The 22254-nt window shown below is 54.2% G+C and overlaps 1 protein-coding gene across 3 annotated transcripts in view; it reads left to right on the forward strand.

Annotated features, from left to right (window-relative positions):
• Positions 1-3828: 3828 nt before the first annotated feature.
• The window catches only part of SOX13 (SRY-box transcription factor 13), a 33607-nt gene continuing 15181 nt past the window's right edge, over positions 3829-22254 (forward strand). For all 3 annotated transcript variants that reach the window (XM_060395996.1, XM_027976187.3, XM_027976188.3), the window contains exon 1: positions 3829-8300. In XM_060395996.1, the coding sequence (XP_060251979.1) occupies positions 8179-8300 (122 nt within the window). In that variant the 5' untranslated portion in view covers positions 3829-8178. The remainder of the gene's footprint in view (positions 8301-22254) is intronic.

Raw genomic sequence — 22254 nt, forward strand, 5'->3', positions numbered from 1 at the left:
GTCTATAATCCCTGCCAGACCTGGAGCTCTCTGGGGGCCCCACCCCAGAGGAGGCCAGACTGATCTCCCCGGCCTCACCTCCTCTAGGCCCGCCCCTCGCTTGACTGGGAATGGAATGTGCCCTGTGTGACAGGAAGGGGTGGGAGCCAGCTCCAGAGGGCCTGGTCCCGTCCCTCCCTCCCCCACGGAGGGCAGGGGCCTCAGGGTTGGGTCCTGCTTGCTTCTTGGCGGGGCTGAAGGTGCCCCAGTCCAGCCTCAGGGCCTGCGCTGAGTGGGCACGAGGTGGGTGCCCTGGGGACCCAGGTGCAGCCTTGGGAAGGAGCAGCCACGGTGGGGGGACTTCCTTGTAAGGCCAAGACGAGGGTCAGTGGCCAGTCAGAGTCAAAGCGCACAGCGAGCCAAGTGCCAGTAGCTGGGAGTGGCCCACCCCAGACCTCCATCTTTCTTGACTTCTGTTTTGTTTTTTTGACTTCTGTTCTAATTGTGGCTTATATTTCTGCAGTTTCTAAAGGTAGTACAACAATAGGTGTTATAATCAGAATGGAAAGGATTTTAAATATATGTAGAATTGCCAGACGGTGAAACAGAAAAAGTGATCCGTGTTTCTTCTCCGGACGACTGGAAATCAAGGCTTGACCAACAGTAGAATATTCTGCTGAAAGAGAATGGTCGGAGGAGCCATAGTTGGAAATATAAGAGGCCTGTAACCCTGGGCTGATACCCTTTCGAGATGACCGCTGAGCAGGCCCCACCTCGTGCCCCGCCCACCCCCGTGGGCTGTGGGCTGGGGTGGGCTGCCCAGTAGCTGGCACATAGGCCTCCTACTTCTGGCACCTGGGAGGGCAGGGAAGGGAGTGAACTCTGGCTAAAGCTGTCCTCCTGCTGACTCAAAAGAATCAAGTCCTACCTGGCCACAGGCCGGCCTGTGCACCCCAGGTGTGCCGCTCTGACCCAGCCTTGCTTCAGCACCCTCACCCCAGCCCAGAGGAAGGAGCCTGAAGTCATTCACCCGTTCCTGCGAGGCTCTGGTTCCAGGCCCATCCCTTGAAATGTAGGGTGGGGTGGGGTGGGGTGGGGAAGGAAGCACGAATAAAAGCTTAGTGGGGAGGGGCTGGAAGGACGCTTGTTCCCAGGTACAACCAGGCATCTGGGGCCAGTGGGGCGCGGACAGTGGGGAGCGAGCGGGGAGCCGCTGAAAGCAAAAGGGAGGGGCCCTCCAGCACCTGCCATTTCTCTGACTTGTTTGGCTCCCCTGTCCGTGGCCGGTGGAGAGGGAGGGTGTGTGAAGGAGCGTGTAAGCGTGTGTAAGCCCGTGCCTGCTAGCCCTGGGGAACCAGGCAGTACCTCTAACAGCCCCTGGAAGGCAGTGGGGACATTAGACCGGTGTCAGGGAGAAAGGGGAGAGAGAGTCCGGCAGGGCCAGTACTCAGGAACCAGAGTGAAGCCGCCCCTCCCCCCACTCCAACAGTGGGGCTCAGTTCTAGCCTATCAGAGAGGCGATCACCCACCACTGTCCTCTCTGCAAGGACGCAGTCTCCTCCTGTGTCATTGTTGGTGGGGGGCGGGAGGGTGTGGTGGGGACTGTAGCCCCACCCCCCACCAGGAGGCTAGGATTGGGGAGGTCAGTGGGCTCCCCTCGTTTGGGCTGATGAGACCAGGAGATCAAGGCTTCTCCCCTTAGTGGGGGTGAAGGGCTCAGCTGTCCCAGGTCCCCAAGCCAAGGAACAGGGCAGAGAACAGAGAAAGGGCAACTTGCTTGGGGTAGAGGTAGGTGGCAGGGGAGATTTTTCTCTTTGGTACCTGAGGAAGTCAGGGATGATGACTCTCGGGTCTGGGTGAGCAGGGCTCTTGGAGTCGTGCGGCGCACACCCTGCACAGCTGTGCATGCTGGCCCTTTGGAACTGGTGTAGAGCATCGGGCACCTGTGTTTTTCACAAGGTAAGCTCCTTTCTCTGCTACCAGATCTCCCTACCCTTAGATCCATACTCCTCAACTTGAGACTTGCAATTTGGAGGTGATATTTAGATATTTGTTTCCTCTCTCTAGGTGTTGATTGACTTGGAGTTTGGGGAACCAGAATTGAGGAAAGTGCCTGTACGTGAGCATGGGTGTGTGTATACCCGGCAGTTTTAGGGGGTCTGGAGAGTCTGACTCCGGCTGCCTTCCTGTGGAGTCAGTGTCCTGTTAGGACAATTCACCAAAGGGTGAAGCAAATTTCCCAAGTCCTGAGTCGAGGCTCTTAGATGGGTCAGGGAAGTGGGCAGAGGGAAAGTCCCTGCTCTCCCAACAGTAACTTCTCCCCCAGGTGCCTTCCCTGGCCTTTGGCCCGCTGGGTCTTTGTGTCCTTGCTTTCCCCACTCCCCCTCCCATCATCAGATTCATTTATCCCTTGTCCTTCAAGATCCTACTCTTTGATCTCTTGGGAGATGACTGGCTAATCAGATTTACCCATCTAAATTCATGTGCTGGTGGCAAGTTAACAGGTAATTCCTGAAGCTCTTTTAACTGACCTTTTAACTGGCCACCAGGCCCTATCAATCCAAGAGGTGACTGTCCAAGTGGGAACCTGGGGTGCAGGTGGGGTGGGTCTTTGGCCCAACAGTGCTGCTCCATCGTGCATCCATCCAGCAGGCGGGAGGGGAGCGGCCTCAAAGCTGTGCCCTGCACACAGGCTGAGACACCAGTTTTGAGGAAAGTAAAGGTTAGATACTGACTGATGAACTGAAGGTTGGGAGGTGCGGGGAGAGGGCTGCAGAGCATCCAAGCATCCGGGAGGGCACCACAGCCAGATCTGGGCAGTCAGGGGAGGTTCCCTGGTGGCTCAGAGGGTAAAGCGTCTGCCTGCAATGAGGGAGACCCAGGTTCGATCCCTGGGTCAGGAAGATCCCCTGGAGAAGGCAATGGCACCCAACTCCAGTATTCTTGCCTGGAGAATCCCATGGACGGAGGAGCCTGGTGGGCTACAGTCCATGGCTTCGCAAAGAGTCAGTCATGACTGAGCATCTTCACTTTCTTTCTTTTAAGGGGAAGCATAGTGACCTGGAAGGTGAGGAGACAGCTTATCGAGAGCAAGTCAGGGAGAAGGTTGTAAGGACAGGTCTCCCCACATCTCCCAGGGCCCCACTGGGGTCTCCAAGGGCATTTCAGATATCCTGTCCCTCACCAAGGACCTGGAGCATCGTGACTTTTCAGGGGAGGGCGATTGGTGAGCGTTCAAAGACAGGGTAGCTGGGGGCTCCTGGCAGCCTTGTTTGGCTATGGATTGTGTGTGGCAGCATGGGTTTTGGGGTGCACTGATATGCATGAGATGTGTGGGGGCTGCCAGTGGTGGGAAACCCAAGTGACCCAGAGACGGGAAGCCCAAATCTCTCCCAGGCAGCAGTGGGGCAAGGAGTGGGGGAGGGGGGCTGGATGAGGGGTAGGGTTCAGGATTGCTAGGGCCAACTGCAAATTAGCCAGGCGGGCGCTGAATGCCTTTGCTGCTTCTGCCCTCCCGTCCCTCCGGCCCTCCTGAAAATCAGCAACTGTGTCAACAGCGGGGTGATTGTGCTTGGCCGGCGGCAGGCCGGGCAGGTGCTGGCAGGGCCACCCAGCCCCATGCTGGGGGCAGGCCGCTCTGGCTTCCAGGGCTGCGGGGCAAACAAGGCCGCACACAGGCCGGCCCTGAGGGAGGGCGGCCGCAGGCCGGCAGGAGTGGGAACAGGTGTCTCAGGAGGCTGCAGACACAAAGGCCGTTTGTCTCCTCCGCCCTGGCCCCGGGGAGCAGCCCCTCCCCGGCAGGCCCGCCCCAGGCCAGTAGCCAGGTCAGCCAGAGGGTGGGTGCTGGGCTGAGGGCAGGGCCGCTGCTGACCTCCAGACTCCCCTATCTTGGGGCTTGCTTTTTTAAATTTTTCGCTTGAGGCAGAGGTAAAACCAGTCCCTATCGGGCGCTACCCTGGGGGCAGGACACCTGACTCTGAACAGATCCACTGTCCGTGAGGCTTCCGTGGGTCTCAGTTTCCCACTGGAAAGACAGAAAGACCCTTGCAGCGGCTGGGGCACTGCAGGAAGAAATGGACGGGAGCGAGGCAAAGGCCCTGGAGCTTCTCGGGAGAAGGGCAGCCAAGGTCAGGAGTGGTGGAAGGTGGAGTGACAAGTAGGGCGTTCTGGGACCAGGGCTGCAGGTGGGCTTTGGAGTGGAGGTGGCTGGGAGTAGCAACACCCCGTCCCTCCACATCTTTAATAAAACAAACCTTTCCTGGACATGTGCCAGGGGCCAGGCACTGCGCTAAGGATGGGGGAGGCAAGGAAGACTCGCAGCCCCCTCGCGGACAGGAGGATTCTGGAGCCAGATGGCCTGTGTGGCCTTGGGCAAGTAACTTAAGCTCTCAGAGTCTCCATTTCCTCATCTGTAACACAGGGCGACCGGAGCCACTGCAGGCAGGCAAACGAATCATCATCGCAGTCCAGTCAAGTACTAGAGGCCAGGGCTGCCCAAGGGCTCTGGGATGCCCTGGAGGAGCAATCAGCTCTCCTGGGATTTTTAGGGGGTGATTCACAGGGGAGGAGCAACCTTGTTTAACTCATTAGTTTCTTCCATTTTGTTTTGACTGCGCTGGGCCTCCGTTGCTCTGCGCAGGCTTTCTCTAGCCGCAGCGAGCACGGCTGCTCTTTTTTCTGTGGTGCACGGGCTTCTTGCTGAGGGTGCTTCTCTTGCTGCAGAGCGGAGCACAGGCGCCGTAGCTCCGGCTTGGCGGCTGCAGTGCACCGGCTCAGTGGCCTCACGGCATGTGGAATCTTCCCAGAGCAGGGATCGAACCTGTGATCCCTGCACCGTGCCACCAGGGAAGTCCAAGGAGGGGCAACATTTGAACTGGGCTTGGAGTGAGGTCTGGGTGTTTTCTGCTCAAGAATGTAAGCCTTTCAGGCATGGGCATCCTGTGAGCTGCAGCCCTGAGGTGTGAAGGCGCCTGTTCGCACCTGCATTGGGGTCTGTGAGCCTCAACGTGGAGGGCCTTGGCCGCGGGTGAAGGGGTTTGAGCTCATCCATAGCCTGCTCCAGGGTCCGATACCTTTCTTTCTCCTCCCACACCAATACTTTATGGCCCACTCAGTCTCACTCTGGAATGCTCTTCAACTTACAGAGAAGCAGGATGGCTTGGTAAAAACACCGTGGAGTCTTAGAGTCAGAAAGTTCCGGATTGGAAACTTTTGGATTTTGAATCTTGAGGTTGGGCCGTTTACCTAAATTCTCTGAGTTGCATTTTCCTTATCGATAAACTGAGGCAGTGGGTTGTCCTTTCTGGCAGAGTTATTGCAGCCGTTGGAGGGAAGTGCCGGGACACAGCAGTTGCCCGGATTTGCCTCACGGGGGCTGTTGGGGCTACTCTCTGCTTGGCCTTGCCAGTGCCATCACCCTTCCTGTGCCTAGGTTTCTATATCTGTAAGGGGGAAGCGGTGCTCTGCTTCCTTCCTTCCTTGATTTTCCAGCTGGTAACGGGCCAGGCTGCCCACTTTCTGGGTCAGGCCTGACACCCAGGGCCAGAAGGATCAGCCGCAGCCTTTCCAGGGTGCTAGCCGGGCCTGCTGGACCGAGTGCAGGGGGCTGACCTCCCACAGTCCAGCCCAGGTGCAGCCCCTAGGCAGCAGCCAGTGGGCTCCTCACCCTGCCTTTCCCGCAGGAGCTCCCGCAGGCCCTCCAGGTTCCTCTAGCCGTTGCTTGTGGGGCCAGTGGGCACTGAAGGCCCGTGGACCCCAGAGGAGACCAAGGCCTGCTCTAGACTGTGTCCTCGGGCCGGTCACGCCACCTTTAGGGACCTTGCTTTTCCCATCAGCAACTTGGGAAGGACCACTTGTACCCCTCCTGGGAAAAACTGAATACTGTGTTGCTGTAGGAGTAGAGTTAGATGAGGATGAAGACAGCTACCCTGGTGATTTTCGTTGCAGTTTCAAAATCTGGTTGTGGAGTCAGACACTTAGGCACAATTCTGCATCTGTTCTTGGTGGTGCCTTCCATGCACAGGTCCTGCCACGTGGCTCATCTCAGGGATGCCTCGTGAAACCTTGTCCGTTAGGACGGGCAGAGAGTGCCTCATCCCTCGCTTTGTGGACTGGGAGACTGAGACTTACAGGCAGGGTGGTGGGGCCTCTTAGCTCCACGCTGACTGTGGGTCTGAAGAGATGAGGCTGGTCCACGGGGCCAGTGTGGCCACGCGGCAGCACACGTGGGAACCGCTGTAGGGTCTTTGCAGGAGCTCCTGGCCTGCTGCTCCTGGTTTGGGGGAACCGGTGATGGGAAAGGGCTAGGGGCATCAGGGAATGCCTGGGGCCTGAGGGCCTCTGGACAGCTGCAGGGAGCCCGTCCTGGGCCCAGATCTGGAAGGACAGTTGCCTTGGCAGAGGCCACCGCCCTCCCTCCTTCATTTGCCGCCTTGGCCATGCTCCGCGTGGGCACGGCACCGTTTTTTCTCCCTCCTCTGTACTCAGCATCCCTCAGGTAGCCTTCCTGGAGAGGTGAGGTCAAGGAGAGACGTTGATACCAAGGGGAAGGCGGGAAGACAGGACTGGGAGAGTACTCTGAGTACACTGGCCGGGTGGTCAGATAGTAGCTTCCTAGGTAACCCCGGAAACAGCTTGAGTAAGAGATAGGCAGAGAAAGTAGAGGCGACACTTGGATTCTTCTGAGGGCTGTGTACATATTTACATATAATTTGCATATAACCAGTACACTGAACACGCTTTCTATAATGTATACCTAGCCACATTCACGTTTGCCTTTTACTGTTGCTCTTTTCAAAGATGGCCGCTCCTGGCTCTTTGCTCTTGTCCAGCCTCACTCCTGCTCTGTTCTCCCAGCCCCTTCGCAGAGGGCAGGGAACGCTTGCGGGGAGGGACAGAGAGCTGGCTTCACGGTGGCCTACTGTCGATCACCCTCCCCAGGGTGAGCACAGGAGGTGGTCCCCAGTGACCCCCACTTGTGAGTGGGACTCTGTGCCTTCACATTAGGTGCACAGAGCTCGGCGCTCAGCAGGTGCTCAATAAATCTGAGGATAAATCGAGGTTAGCGACAAGGAGCGACCTTGGAAAACAGATTGTTTCCTGTTCAGACTCCTCGGGGCTCAGCTTGTGTCCCTGAAGACAGGTGGAAAGGGAGAAGTGAGCCTCTGGGGAGCAGCTTTCTCCCCTGTGGCCAGAGGAGGCATCTCTTTCTCTTCTTGGTCTTGTGGAAATAGTGGTGTGGATGCTGCTGCTAAGTTGCTTCAGTCGTGTCCGACTCTATGCGACCCCATAGACGCAGCCCACCAGGCTCCCCTGTCCCTGGGATTCTCCAGGCAAGAACACTGGAGTGGGTTGCCATTTCCTTCTCCAATGCATGAAAGGGAAAAGTGAAAGTGAAGTCGCTCAGTCGTGTCTGACCCTCAGCGACCCCATGGACTGCAGCCCACCAGGCTCCTCCATCCATGGGATTTTCCAGGCAAGAGTGCTGGAGTGGGGTGCCATCGTCTCCTCTGTGGTGTGGATGAGAGGAGCAGAAAAGAAGGGTCAGGCCTTCTATGATGTTGTTTTTGAGACTGAGAGCCTGTTATTAGCAATTTATGATGGCCAGGTCTGCAGCCAAAAACATTCTGTTCTCCATTGTTGAGAGGAGGCTTGCAGGGCCTTAGCAAGAGGCTCAACAGGAAAGACACTCGGCTCGCTAATTTCAGGCCCGACCACGCAGGGCCTCGGCCTGTGCTGGCGGCAGCTTTAGCGCAGGACCAGTTTGAGCCCAGCGCCGTGTGGGGAGATGCCCTTCTGGCTGGCACGGCCTCCTCACGGGACCGCAGGTGGCTCCCGTAAGTGGAAGGAGCCCCCTCCCACGTCGGCCCACTGGGTCTGGGTTGCTGATTGCTTTCTGTGAAACGGGGTCAGGACGGTGACGAGAGCAGAGTCACTGTAGTTTCTTGAGACGGCAGGGCCTGGGAACACTCCTACGGAGAAAGAAGAGCGGCTGTGTGAGAGGAGACCCCGGAAGAGGGGCAGCGGCAAGATGACCACCCTTGTGGAAAGAATGGTGCACAAGCAAAACAACCCCCTTTCTGCAAAAGAGCTGAGCTGGTGGAATTTAGCTCAGCGGCCGCGAGATCGGGGCAGCAGATAGAGCTCTGCGGGCGCCGGGGCCGTGTGTGTGCAGGTTGCTGTGTGGCGTCCCGGAAGACCATGGAGAGGGCAGGGGCAGCACCTGCGGCGCCCCCTCCTCCAGGCTGGCCTCCACGCTTCCCTGGATTCCTCACCAGTCCCCGTTCCTGGAAGCAAGCCCCCTTTCTCCATCCACTCCTCATGTAAGTCGGTTTCATTCTTTCTGTGATTTCCCTTCATTCTGTTCCCAACTGTTTGGCTTTGACTAGAAGCAGCCACATTAGCCATTCTTCAAGGGGTCCGCATCCTCCAGGGGGCCAGAGTACCAAAGGGCAGAGAGCTTTGGTTGGCGGGGCCTTCTCAGGGTCAGGTACAGTGCTGCCTGATCTCCGGCCTCTGCTTCATGCCTGGGAGGAGCCTAGTCGGCTTCCGGAAGAGCGAATCTCTTAAGTAGCCATTTCTTGCATCCCAAGCATGTCTCCAAGCTTGCTGCCATCAGATGGTTGTTGAAAGGCAGACTCACTGGAAGGATAAGACGCTTTTGTGGGACTCCGGAAAGAGCCAAGGGTGAGAATGTAATGCGTTGGGTAATGGGGGAGAGAGATGCTGGGCAGTGAGAGAACTGGCCTGGTTTCCAGCTGTTAGGATTCACTGTTATCTTATTATTATCCTCACACAGCTGACGGCCACTCAGTCCTGAGGCAGATTGCCTGTCCTCTCTTCTGTGGGTTGACATCCTTTTCTCCTGCTCACTCAAGGCTCTTGCCAGGGGTCCATGAAAGGGTGAACTCAGCTCTGACCCAATGTGGGTAGGTTTGCTAGGTGTGGAACACGCGCTCTGGCCCAGCGTGAGACTCAGGGCTCCACTAGCAACCCCCGTCCCCTGCTAAGACAGATGTTAGTAGGGCGCCTCTGTGCCAGGTGCCGTGCGACAACGGTGACGAAGCTACCAGCCGAGAGGCTGAGGAACCCTGCTGGGGTAGAAACAGGGTCGGGGGGCGGTGGGGGGAAGCTTAGAGAGCAGTTAGGAAGAGATCTTCAAGGTCAGAGGGAGTCTTGAGCGCAGGCCAAGGAGCCCAGACTTGGTTGACAGTGAGGAACCAGAGAAGGTCTCAGAGAACTTTCAGAATGGGTGGCTCATTCATTGAAGCCGAAACTTCTCTCTGTTCTTCAACAAAATTCCAGCAGAACCCTGTGCTTTTTCTTTCCATTCAAAGACATTTTTGCTGCTTTCAAATTGTGCTGAACCACCTGGTAATAGAGACAACTCTCCTTCCCTCCGCAGGGCTCTGGGCTCCCAGGATCGGGACCAAGCCTGGCAGCCCGTGGAGGGGATGTTCCTTCTCCTGGTCTCATGACCACACTCACCCGGGTTTCAGTCCCACAGGGGCTCGAGGGAGTGAGTGCAGCCAACTTTCTGAGATGTGCCATTTCTCCATGAATGAGCAAACTCATTTTGTTCAGGCTTGATGAACGGTAATCTCTAGATGCCTTTTCTAAAGGCAATGGTTTGATATATTTTTTAACAATTAAGATATTCAGAGGATGGATAAGTTTTCAGTTCAGTTTAGTTGCTCAGTCTTGTGGCTTCAGTGTCCATCACCAACTCTCAGAGCTTGCTCCAACTCATGTCCATCGAGTCACTGATGCCATCCAACCATCTCAACCTCTGTTGTCCCCTTCTCCTCTCACCTTCAACCTTTCCCAGCATCAGGATCTTCTCAAATGAGTCAGTTCTGTGCATCAGGTAGCCAAAGTATTGGAGCTTCAGCTTCAGCATCAGTCCTTCCAATGAATATTCAGGACTGATTTCCTTTAGGATTGACTGGTTTGACTCCTTGCAGTCCAAGGGACTCTCAGGAGTCTTCTCCAACACCACAGTTCAAAAGCATCAATTCTTCGGCTCTTAGCCTTCTTTATGGGCCAACTCTCACATCCATACATGACTCCTGGAAAACCATAGCCTTGACTAAACCTTTGTTGGTAAAGTAATGTCTCTGCTTTCTAATACGTTCTCTAGGTTGCCCGTGGCTTTCCTTCCAAGAAACAAGCGTCTTTTAATTTCATGGCTGCAGTCACCATCTGCAGTGATTTTAGAGCCCAAGAAAATAAAGTCTGTCACTGTTTCCATTGTTTCCCCATCTATTTGCCATGAAGTGATGAGACTGGATGCCGTGATCTTAGTTTTCTGAATGTTGAGTTTTAAGCCAGCTTTCTCACTCTCCACTTTCACTTTCATCAAGAGGCTCTTTAGTTCCTTTTCACTTTCTGCCATAAGGGTGGTGTCATCTCCATAGCAGAGGTTATTGATATTCCTCCCGGCAATCTTGATTCCGGTTTGTGCTTCATCAGTCTGGCATTTCGCATGATGTGCTCTGCATATAAGTTAATAAAGCAGGGTGACAATATACAGCCTTGACATACTCCTTTACCAATTTGGAACCAGTCTGTTGTTCCTTGTCCGGTTCCAACTGTTGCTTCTTGACCTGCATAAGCTTTACCCCATACCTCATCATGTGAAGGCACTGGGTGGGGGTGGGGAGGAGACCAAACCCTGCCCACAAGGAAGCAGTAATCTGTCTGAGGAGGTGAGACAGGATCTTTGGAACCAGCTGCGTTGTGAGAACAGAGCTTTTAGCTGAGTGGGCCAGGGCCCCAGAACTCATTTTTTTTCTTTTTTAATATTTGTTTTAAATTTTAATTTATTTATTTATGTGGCTACTCTGGGTCTTAGTTGTGGATCTAGCTTCCTGACTAGGAGTCGAACTCGGGCCCCCTGCACTGGGAGCTCGGAGTCTTAGCCGCTGGGCGACCGGAGAAGTCCCGTGTCGGGACTCTTGAAGACCTGTTCGTCTCCATGGGCTTGGTTTCCGAGGCTGGGTGCAAGGTGGAGTTAGACAGATCCCTGTTTGCATCCTGTCTCTGCTTTTTCTGAGCTGGAAGATTTCTGGCAAATACTAGAACTTTTTTTGAGTTAGTTTTTTCACCTACAAAGTGGGAAAAGAATAATACCTACCTCCCAAGTTTAAAAGGATTCAATGAAGTGATGTCTATATTACAGTGTCTGGAGTATACTAGATTCCAGTTAGCGGGAGCTGATGTTAGTATCACGGCCGTCATGGTGGTGGCTGTCGGGATGGTGGTGCAGCTCTCCTGGAGCCTGTCTGGATGTGGGGGCAGCTCCTCCCTTGGGTCATGAGCATGGCTTATATGGGATTTGGGAAAGGGAGAGTGTGGTGACCAGACTCCGTCAGCTGTGACACCTGTCTCAGCGCCCCCATCAAATTCTTCCTTCAGATGTGTGCAGATGTGCTGCGTGACCCTGGCCAAGTTACTTAGCCAATCTGTGTTCAGCTTCAGGAATTATAAATTGCTGCTGACAATCATACCTGGTACTGAATAAAAAGGGTTACCTGGAAAATTCAGTCACAGTCTGCCATGGGGGGTGGTGGGGGAGGGAGTTCTTATCCAGGCATTTGCTGCTGTTACTATTGTTGTGATTATTCTGGTACAGGAGTGACCCATGCACTCAAAGAAACAAGGGCAAGAGCTGCTAACCCAAGGGTTCCTGGACCTTGCAGCAGGGCTAGGGTGTGGGGCGGAGGTGGGCTGGGGTGTGGACCCTAGTGTGTGGACCTCACTGTGCTGGCGCTGGAGGGCAGCCCAGAAAAGACGGTGAACTTTCTCACCCAACAGCTGCAGGCAGGGTGTCGCCAGATAGAGCATAAATGATAGTTTGGCTCAGAGTGTTACTGCCTCTTGTCCTTTACCCAGTGTTGGCCCTTAATCGGGCCACTAAGGGTAACAGTTCTGCACCAAGTAGAATGGATTTTTGCAAAACTGGTGAACTTCACTTGTAAGTCTGAATTGCTTGAAAGCATGAAACCACCGCATTCACCTAACCCAACTGCTGGTGAAGTTTTATAATTCAGAGTAACAGACAGCCTTTAACTAACCTTTGGACTCTGGGCGCTCCAGAGCTCCTGCAGGAACCCAGCAGGAAGTGGAGGCTGTCCCCCAGCACCCTGCAGCAGACAGGGCTGATTGGACTGGGTGCAATTGGACTGGGTGCACCTGCGGGGAAGCTGCCTTTTCTCCAGAGTCCGTGTGCTGTGGGTTTGGAATTGGAGGCCGGTGGGCCTCCTGTGGGATTTTGCTTCCACCCTTAAGCTTCAGGTGCCTCGATTATAAAACGGGCTTTGTTGTTACCAAAAATACCTGTGAGGTGCTTAGCTGGTCGTGCCCACTCAAAAACACGGCAGGTGCTGTCACTGTCTTTTGCTGCTGCAGGCCGCAGCCTGAAGGTGGGAACCAGGGCCTCAGCAGCGCCTGTATTCCTGCATCAGAGACCCTGGAGCCCTCCCGGACTTGAAATGTTATCTCTGAGAGAAGAAATAATAATTTATCCCATGAGCAAATGGAAAAACTGAGACCTTGCACGTTTGGGTGCTGTGTCCCACGCCCCACAGTGAGTTCCAGGTGTCCAAACCCCTAACAGTTGTAGGGGGTTTTTTAAACCATCAAGCGTGTGAAGCATTTTGACATTTAGAAAATCACTGTGCTGAGGCTCCAAGCAATTTGGTGGTGTGTATGTTGACTTCCAATTTATAGATAGGAAAACTGAGGCTTAGAAAATTAGGACTTACCTAGGATTGTACCCTGATTTTGTGGCAGAGCTGGGGCTCCAACTCAGACCTCCGGCCTCCAAATCCAGGGTTCGCTTCCACTGTGCGCTCAGAGTTATCATGTGGGTCTGTGTGATCCTCTCTGCAGTAACTTTTCCCCTCCGAGCAGGTAGATCTGTTAGGGTGACTAGTCATGAGCCAGCAGGGAGAGGGTTAAATTCCTTCCTAAGCAAGGGCAGGTTTTGAGCTGGGCACCTCTAGTGACCCCGTCACTGACCCTCACCCCGGGTCAGGGCACGGGCTGTGGGGGAAGGGAAGGAAAGCAGCTCTAAGGGCTGGGTGGGGCCGCTCATCTCCCTTCTTCGCTGGACAAAGACAGACAGCTGCCAGTGGCTCTTCTCAGTCTCCCTGGACGGTCCCTAAGTTCCCCTGTGGTGGACGGCCATCCGCAGGGCCTGCCCTCTCAGTCAGGCCCTGGGGCCCCGGCAGTGCTCAGAGACATGGGAAGGCCTGTGATGTGTTCTTGGGTAAGGGAGCTGGGCTAGTTTTTCACCTGTAAAGGCACCAGTAATAGAGAATGGGACTATCAAATGAGCCTTCTGGCCCGACGGGACTTTGGTCCCCGCCTGTCATTCACTGAAGAGGAGAAGGAGGATCTGGGTGGCCCACAGAAGCCAGCGTCTCTGAAATAAGTGGTGACTCTGGACACTGGGAAGGCTTCTCCGTTCCCTCCTTCTCTCCCCAGGGGGCCCCCACCCCAGTCACCCCCTCTGTTAGCTCAGACCGACGTGAAAGCATTTGTTTGAATTATTGTCCCTGTGTCCTCCCTAGATGGACCTCAGGGAGGTCGAGAGCTGTAGAGTAGACTGCCCAGGGCTGCTCAGCAAGTCGGGGATGGGGAGAGCTGTTCTGGAAGCCAGGCGTCACCCAGCACTTTCCTTGAGCCTGCCACCCCAAGAAGGACAACTGAGGAAAGGATTTCCACGAAAGCAAGGAGCTGACTTAAAGGAAGTGAGCAAAATCTCTTCCTCCATCCCCGCCTTCCTGCCCCCAGACCCTCCTCCTCCCCACTGAGGAATCCCTAATACACCTGTCTCTGAGTGACAGGGAAAAGCCTTTAATTGTACCTAGAGGCGAGGGGGTCACTGAAGGGAAAGCCTGCTAACTGGTGGGGCAGGTCCCACTCTGTCTGGCTCTGGCCCTTTTAGACACTTGAATTAATGATGTTAATGATGGCTTTGTGCGCAAGAGGCTCTCCAAGGCAGCTGGTCTCCCGGCTGCACGCTCCCGATACCTGGCCAGACCTGAGTCCCCAGTCTGTGAGTCTGTTTTAGACCTGTCTGCAAGATTAAAGGTGCCATGTAAATTATTAGCAGTTTCATGTTCTCCATCTTTTTTGTGTGTGTGGTTACATACCTATTAATGAAATTGACCATTTTAATAACTTTTTAATTGCATAGTTTGGAAGCATTAAGTACATTTGCGTTGTGCAACTGCCCCTGCTTGTCTATCTGCAGAAGTTTGCCTCCCCCAAACTAAAACTCTGTACTTGTTAAATAATAACTCCCCCTTAGCCTCTCTCCCCAGCCCCTAATAACCTCTATTTTACTTTCTGTCTCTGTAAATTTATCTATTGTAAGTACCTCGTACAAGCAGAATCAAGAAATATTAGTCTTTTTGTTATTTTGCTTAGGCTGGTTACATTTGACATTTTCAAGTTTCCTCCGCATTGTAGCCTGTGTCAGATCTCCTTTTTAAGGATGACGTTATTCTGTTCTTATCTGTAGCACGTTTTATTTTATCCATTCACTCTTCCACAGACACTTGGGTTGTTTCCACCTTTTGGCTGCTGTGAATAGTGTTGTACAAGCACGGGTGAGCGGCGCCCCTCCACGGCCCTGCCTCACACCCTTTGGTTGTACACCCAGAAGGAGAATTGCTGGATCATATGGTCATTCTATGCTTCAGCTCTTAAGAAACCACCATACCGTTTTCCATAGCAGCTGTAAAATTTTATATTCCCACCAGCAATTGTCTGCATCCTTGCCAACACTTTTTTCTTTTTTTAAAATAGTAGCCATCATAATGGGTGTGGCGTGGCATCTCACTGTGATTCTCCATCTTTTTAAGGGGAAGTCAGGCCCCAGGAAGCACTAAGGCGTGTGCTCCGCATTGCAGAAGCAGCTAGGCCCGGGCCCACATTTCTGGGTCTCTGTCACAGCCTCCATCCTGTACTTCTGCTATGTGCTTGTCCTGTCAAGAGGCAGACGAGGGGAGGGTTTATAGATTAGGAGGTTGGGATTAACGGATACACTCAACTATATATAAAATAAAGCCAGTGAGAACCTATTGTGTACCACAGAGAACTCTACTCAGTATTTTGTAATGACCTATAAGGGAAAAGAATCTGAAAAAGAATCTGAAAAAGTGTGTAACTGAGTCACGTTGCTGAACACCTGGAACTAACACAACATTGCAAATCAACTATACTTCAGTGAAAAAAAAAAAGTAAAGAAAAAGAGGAAGCAGCTGAGGCCCTTCTACCTTGATCTTCCTGCTGATTGTCAGGGCCCTTTCCCTGCCTTCTGTCATAGGAGCAGAACGGCCCTGGCCCATCAGAAGTGTCTGGAGGGTGAATGACCTTCAGGGGGAGAAGGGAGTTTCAGTGATATTGAGATTTAAAGAGCTGGATTATTTTAACCCTGGGCATTGGGTAAATTATGGTACAGCCACTGCAGAGATGTCCAACAATTACAAATGACTTCATAATGAATTTTCTTTCTTTTTTGCTACACCTCATGGCTTGTGGGAGTTTAGATCCCCAACCAGGGATCGAGTGCAGGCCTTCACAGTGAAAGCGCAGAGTCCTAACCACCAGACTACCATGGAATTCTCTGGAGAATTTTAAGTACTTTCCAGTTTTTAGTAACATGAAAGCTTCCTCTGATACACAGCCAGTCTCTGGGCCCGTGTTTTGCTCACCACTCATTGGCCATGACCTTTGGCAGTTGTTTAGCCTCCTTAAGGCTTTGTGTCCTCAGTAGTAAAACAGAGATGATGATAGTAACTCTTTCACAGGGCTCAGGAAAGTATTAAAAGAGCTAATGCCTACTGATGGCCTTTAGCTTATTGTGGGCCTGATTCCTGTTGTCTGGTTGAGAGGAAGATTCTGATGCTAGACATCCTGGACGCAAACCACCTCTGTGCCTCAGTTTCTCCATCTGTAAAATGGAGATCATAATACCAGCTATCTCAGATGGTTATTGTGAAAATGAAATAAATTACTATAAATAAAAGTGATTCAAATAATACTCACATATAATAAATACTTAGGAAATGTTAACTGTGATCAGAGGGGTACACACCAGATTGGCAACCAGTTGTGTGTGGGGGGCACCTGCTAACTCATCTGATTGTCCCAGGAGTCTCATCTCACAGGTTAGTGCCCATCATTCAGTTGTTAAATACTTTGAATGTCACCGCTATTATTACCGACTTGGGCTCCAGATGTCAAGATCCCCATCTCATCCCACCCCTTTGCCAGATTTTTCTTTTTTAGTTGAAATGGTCCTGCTCAGTTTCTAAAGGGTGCTGGTGCTGGAAGTTGGGGTCCCAGGCAGACTGGGGTGCGGGCTGGCTGCTTTGGGGATTGCTTGATGAGCGTTTTAGATGAAATCGGAGACTTGAAGCTGTTCTCCTCCACTTGCTCTCCTGCCCTTTTGAGAAGGAGCCAAAGCCAAGAGAAAGCAGCGACTCACAAATATAAAGGGGACCATGAACGTGACGGACAGGAGAAATCTTCCGCGGCAGTCTTGGCAGCTGGTGGGCCGATGGGGTAGATAATGGGAGAGGAAATGTAGCCTTTGCAGAGAAATAGAACGGAACACTTTGTTCACTGGAAGAGTGAATGCTGCTTGAGTAAGAGCCGCTCAGTCGGGGTTTCCGATGATGAGCTTTTCTTTGGGGAGATGATGGTGATTAGATTTTCTCAAGGCGCAGGTGGGGTCCCACCCAGAAACCCTGCGGCAGAGGAAGCCACAGACCGGAGCAGGGCACCCAAAGGTGAGGCCAGTGCGTCCCAGTGCAGCTCATGGGCCCTGGCCGCTGACTGCAGTGCCGCCAGCCACTCTGCCCCTCCGTTGTCGGCCCAAGCCAAGGATGGGGATATGCAAATCCCTCTGGAAGCCCCCGAACCTTTTCTCAAAGTATATCTTTTTATGGAGCCTTAGGGAGGTAGAGGGGAGAAGGCAGTGGCACCCCACTCCAGTACTCTTGCCTGGAGAATCCCATGGATGGAGGAGCCTGGTGGGCTACAGTCCATGGTGTCGCTAAGAGTCGGACATGACTGAGCGACTTCACTTTCACTTTTCACTTTCATGCATTGGAGAAGGAAATGGCAACCCACTCCAGTGTTCTTGCCTGGAGAATCCCAGGGACGGGGAGCCTGGTGGGCTGCCGTCTACGGGGTTGCACAGAGTCGGACACGACTGAAGCAACTTAGCAGCAGGGAGGTAGAGGGGCTTCCCTGGTGGCTCAAATGGTAAAGAATCAGCCTGCAATGCAGGAGACTCCTGGGTCAGGAAGATCCCCTGGAGAAAGAAATAGCAACCCACTTCAGTACTCTTGCCTGGAGAATCCCATGGACAGAGGAGTCTTTGGGGCTATATTGTCCACGGGGTCGAAAGGAGACTGAGCAACTTTTAGTTTCTTACAGGGAGGTACATCCCCGGGAGCAGAGGATGAGGCCACGTGTGTTTTCTGATTAAGTGCATGCCACCTTTCTGGGTCAAGAAGGTGTCCTGTCAACACTTCCCTGGACATATATTCTGCACCACAGTCTCTAAGCTTATGATTACTTCTAATCACAAAGGAGGTGTTGGAATCTCTGTTTTACGTGTGAAGAAACTAAAGTTTTGAGAGACTGAATCTTTCCCCCAAGTTTCCAAAGGGACTTTGGGTTTTTTTGATTAATTCTTCCTTGGCCATGACTCAAGAAACGACTGGAATCCTGTAAGCGGCAAAGACAGTGGCAGCTTGATCTTTGCTGGACCGGATCCTGTTACCTGGGTTAGAGGGAGCCAGGGCACAGCCAGCAGATGAGAAGACATGATCCGGGCATTAGTGAGGGCTGAGTTCAGACGCCTCCGCTGGGCCTTGGGTAGGTCAGGAGAAGGATAGGTGAGCCCTTGCCCAGTGCCCTCAGCCGGGTGGTGTTCTGGCCCTGTGCGCTCTTTTTCCTCCTGTCCCCGTGATTAACACTCAGGGCTACCCCGCAAGGCAGGTCTCTGCAGAGGCCAGGTCGGCCTGGGCCACGCGCGGGCCCTGGACGGGACCCTGCTTGTGCGAAGGAGCAGACGCGCGCGCCCTCATCCAGGCCCAGGGCCTGGGCCTGGCGCTGGGAGGGGAGGTCAGCACTGCAGCTGCCCCAGCCCTGTGGCCGGGCTGCTCACGGGGCTCGGGCGGGGCTGGAGACAGCCTCAGGTCCCGAAGCAGGAGGGCCCCGGAGGAGGGCCTGCAGGAAACACTGTCTACTCCCTCCGCTTCACCCAGGCAGGTGCGGCAGCCCCTTCCTCCTGGGAGTCTCAGCGGCCCTTCCACGCTGCCTCTTCTGCCTCTGCTGGGTCCTCCAGGAAGAGGAGACGTGGACGAGGCTCTGGGTGGGAACGGCGCCGCCCGTTTCTCCCAGCTTTTTAAGTCCTTAGGGGGTCAGCTGAATCTTGGCAGCTGCCAAAGTTCTGTCTGGAGCTGGATTTCTGTGCCGGCGATGCAGGGGGCTGCCTCCTCTTACAGGCTAGGACAGGGGCTCCCGGGGGCTCAGCACGCCTCAGTCTAGCTAGTCTCGGCTGCTCTGCTAGGTGGTATATTACCTTGGCCAGCCTGGAAACAGCCCAGGGACGGGGTGGCGTTGGCCATTGTCTCCACCTGGTCTGGGCTAGACAGGGCCACTCCATGGACCTGTTCACCCCCAGGGCCCACAGAGGCTGAAGAGAGGGAGAGAGGCTCGCAGGAAAGCTTTGTTTCAAGCCTGTGGCCAGCCCAGCTCCCAGCTCTGAGTAAACAGCAGAGATAGGATCGGGCGTAGCCAGGAAGGGTGGCAGGGTGCGGCCTGGGAGAAGAATGGCAGGATGTGGCACTGGGCACCGTGCTGGGCACCCACGCCTCGGGCCATTGTTCGGGGCTGCCCGGGGCTCTCAACTCTCAGGGGCCCTGAAAGGAAGTGATGTTCCTCTGGGACGCGTTCCCCTGGCCCTGCCCCTCCCGGCCACATGCTTCCTCCCTGGCAGTGCCCTCTGCACCGCCCGCACAGGGCCAGCCTGGGGGCGGGGGGTCTCAGTAGAGGGTCAGGTGTGTGCCCAGCGGGGAAGTGTCGTCACTGGCCCTCCTAGGAGGGTCTGCCTTCCTGTAGCCCCGGGTCTGAGTCACCCGTCATGCTCCGATGACTGGAATTTATGTCTATCTTTATCTGTATCTAGATGTGGGGAGGGGCGGGCTGCTGTTATGGAGGGAGGAAGGTCTGAGAGTGAAAAGTCCTTTGATTCCAATCTGGCTGGGCTGCTTGTTGTCTGATTGGGAGAGGAAGTGGCTGGTGATTTGTTTGGGGGTAGAAAGGGGCTTAGTTTGTGTGCACCTTGGGTGGGAGGGGGTCAGAGGGGCTGGAAGAGGGTTGACTGTAGGCAGGAGAAAGAGGAGCTTAGCCCCTGGAGTCTGCCTGGTTGCAGACTCCAGAACTGGGCCCTGTGCCCTCGTCCCTCTGTGGGGGGGGCAGGCGTCCGCTGCCTTGTCCTGGGCGCTGGATTTGGAGTCAGCTCAGAGACTCAAGACTCTGCGGCATCCAGGGTGGGGCTGGCTTGAGCCCTCTCCCCCTAGGGGCCTTCACTTCTCAAGATGCTCAGGTGAGGTTAAACCCAGGAGAAGGCGGCGGAGGGCCTGTGGGGTAGGTTCCCCGGAAGGGAAGGGAAGGCAGAGCAGGAATGCTGCTCCGTGCCCCAGCTGGTTGAAGGTCCTCTGACTCTATTCCTAAATCAGTATGCCCAAACAAGCCAGGTGAACCTGACCTTTCTGGGCCTCAGTTTCTCCATTTATAAAATATGAGTAAGACTGGGCAAGAGGGAGGAGACTGGAAACATGGGAGCGCTTCTACCCGAGTGAGAGCCCCACCAGGGTGGCCTCTGACCAGGACCTGAGTAGGAACTGGGGGAGGCCAGTAATCGACATCTCCTGAGCACCAGAATAGTCTGACTTCTGGGCATCTGGGGAGAGGGGAGGCTGTGACTGCTGACCTTAAAACCTCCTGAAAAATCATGTATATATGATTGAAGCATGGAGCATGCTTTGTAGGGAAGGGGGTAATAAGGGATTTTTTTTTTTTTTTAAGTCTCTGGAAAAGACTTAAGGGAAGACTCCACACGGTCTTTAAATTCATAACGTTTGGAAAATGTTTCTTACTGTCTCAAGGTAGGAACAAAAGGAAATGGGCTTGCCTTGCTACTGGGGGATTGGGGTCATTCACAGGAAGAGCTTAGATACAAGAAAGATGCAGCTGAGGATAACTGGGTGTAGGAGATGGGGGTGTGGGAAATTAGCCCCAGACAGCAACATCCATCTAACGATGATGATTACAATAGTTGTCACTGAGGCATTCAGATCTGCCTTGTCCTATGCTGCTGAACTATATTACTCTGAGTGTTGTACCAATGTTTATTGAGCACCTGTATGTACCAGGCACTGCGCTAGACTCTGCGGCTATAATGACGAGCAAAACTAAGCTTATTTTCACAGTGTGGGGTTGGATGGGTTCTCAGGCTACTGGGCTAGTCAGAAATAAAACATGTGAAGGTATCATTATCAGTTGTGAAAAGTACTTTGAAGTCGCAAGTTCAGGATGCCAAGAGAATGTAACCAGGCACCTCTTATAGGGACTGGAGTGTTAATGGAAGGCTCATCTCCTCATCTTTGGTCTTCCCTTGTGGCCCAGCTGGTAAAGAATCTGCTTGCAATGCAGGAGACCTAGGTTCGATCTCTGGGTTGGGAAGATCCCCTGAAGAAGGGAAAGGCTACCCACTCCAGAGTTCTGGCCTGGAGAATTCCATGGACTACAGTCCATGGGGTTTCAACACGGAACAGCATTCCTGCTCTGCCTTCCCTTCCGGGGTTGCAAAGTCGGACACAACTGAGCGGCTTCTCCATAAACCAATGAATCCAGGGAGGGGACCAGTGGAGAGCCAGGGCCAGTGCCTGCAGTGGAGACAGACGCCTGTGGGAATGAAGGGCCCTTTTCTGGGCTGCTAGCAGGATTTGGCAGGTAATGGGGGGCTGGGGAGGGGGGAGTACCATGCCCTGGTGAGCAGACTGACACCTCCAAGCTAGCTTGACTGGTAGCCAAGAGCCGTTTTCTTTGTTACCAGGCTCTGTGTCAGAAGCTGGGACGGACTGGTGGGAGCCCCCCCCCCCAATAAAAACAATCCCAGTGCCCAGTTGGGTGTACTCTTGGGAGTTAAGAGTGGGTAGAAAAGGCCATCAAGGTCAAAGGGAAGAGCTGTCTTAGTGCAGCAGGGTCCAACGGAAATATGTGAGCCACACTTATACACGTTTTTCCCTAGCTACAGTAAGAAGTGCAAAAAGAAACAGGTGAAACGAATTTTAGCGATGTGTTTTATTTAACCCCAAAGTGTGCAAACTGTTATATTTGAACCAGTGATCAATAACCAATGAGCTGTTGTGCATTATGTTTTCGTCCTAACCCTTCCAAAACGAGGCTGTGGCTTGCACTCGGCATGTTTCCACCGGGACCAGCCGCGGTTCAGGTGCTCAGCAGGGGGGTGGCCGGGGCAGCGGGCCGCGCGGCCCTGGGGTTCCTTAGGGCCGAGCGTCACCTCCTCTGCTGCGGCCTTCCGCGGCGGCGGCGGGGGGAGGGTGGGCCCCAGGGCCCCAGCGGGACCGCGCTCTGGGGGGCGCTGGGCCGCGTGGGGGAGCACCCTGAGGGTGCCCGGAGGAGAAGCCCCCAGGACGCCGGCCCGGGCGGGGCGCGGGGGGCGCGGAGCCGGCCGGGGATCAGAAGCCCGCGGCCCCGCATTGTCCGCCGGTCACACTTCCTTTGGCTTTATTGCCTTTGTCCGACACCCTATTGTCTGATTTCCTTTTGTCCCCCTTTCAGCGCCGCTGTCTTTTATTTTCCAGCCAGCCTGGTTGTTTTCATTTCTTTTGTCTGAAGTTCCTGAGAGGAAGGTTTTATTTTCAGCGGTTTGATTAATTCACAGCTTGAGCCCCGGGTTGTTTGTTATGTAATTGCGGCCCTCGGCTTCAGGATCGCGCCCCTCCCCCGCGCCCCTCCCCGCCCGGGTGGGCCGCGCGCCGGCTTCCTGGCTGCCGGCCGGGCCCGCGCTGGGCGGGACCCAGGCGCACCCCGGAGCCCTGCTGGGCCGCGCGGGGGTCTCTGCTCCTCTCCTCTCTCCTCGCCCTGCAGTGCCCCTCCTGGACCCCACACCAAGCCCCCAGGGCACCTTGCCCTTTGAAAGCGGCAAGAGAGTCTGGC

Source organism: Ovis aries, chromosome 12 (genome assembly GCF_016772045.2).
Source record: "Ovis aries strain OAR_USU_Benz2616 breed Rambouillet chromosome 12, ARS-UI_Ramb_v3.0, whole genome shotgun sequence".
NCBI classification, from domain to species: domain Eukaryota; kingdom Metazoa; phylum Chordata; class Mammalia; order Artiodactyla; family Bovidae; genus Ovis; species Ovis aries.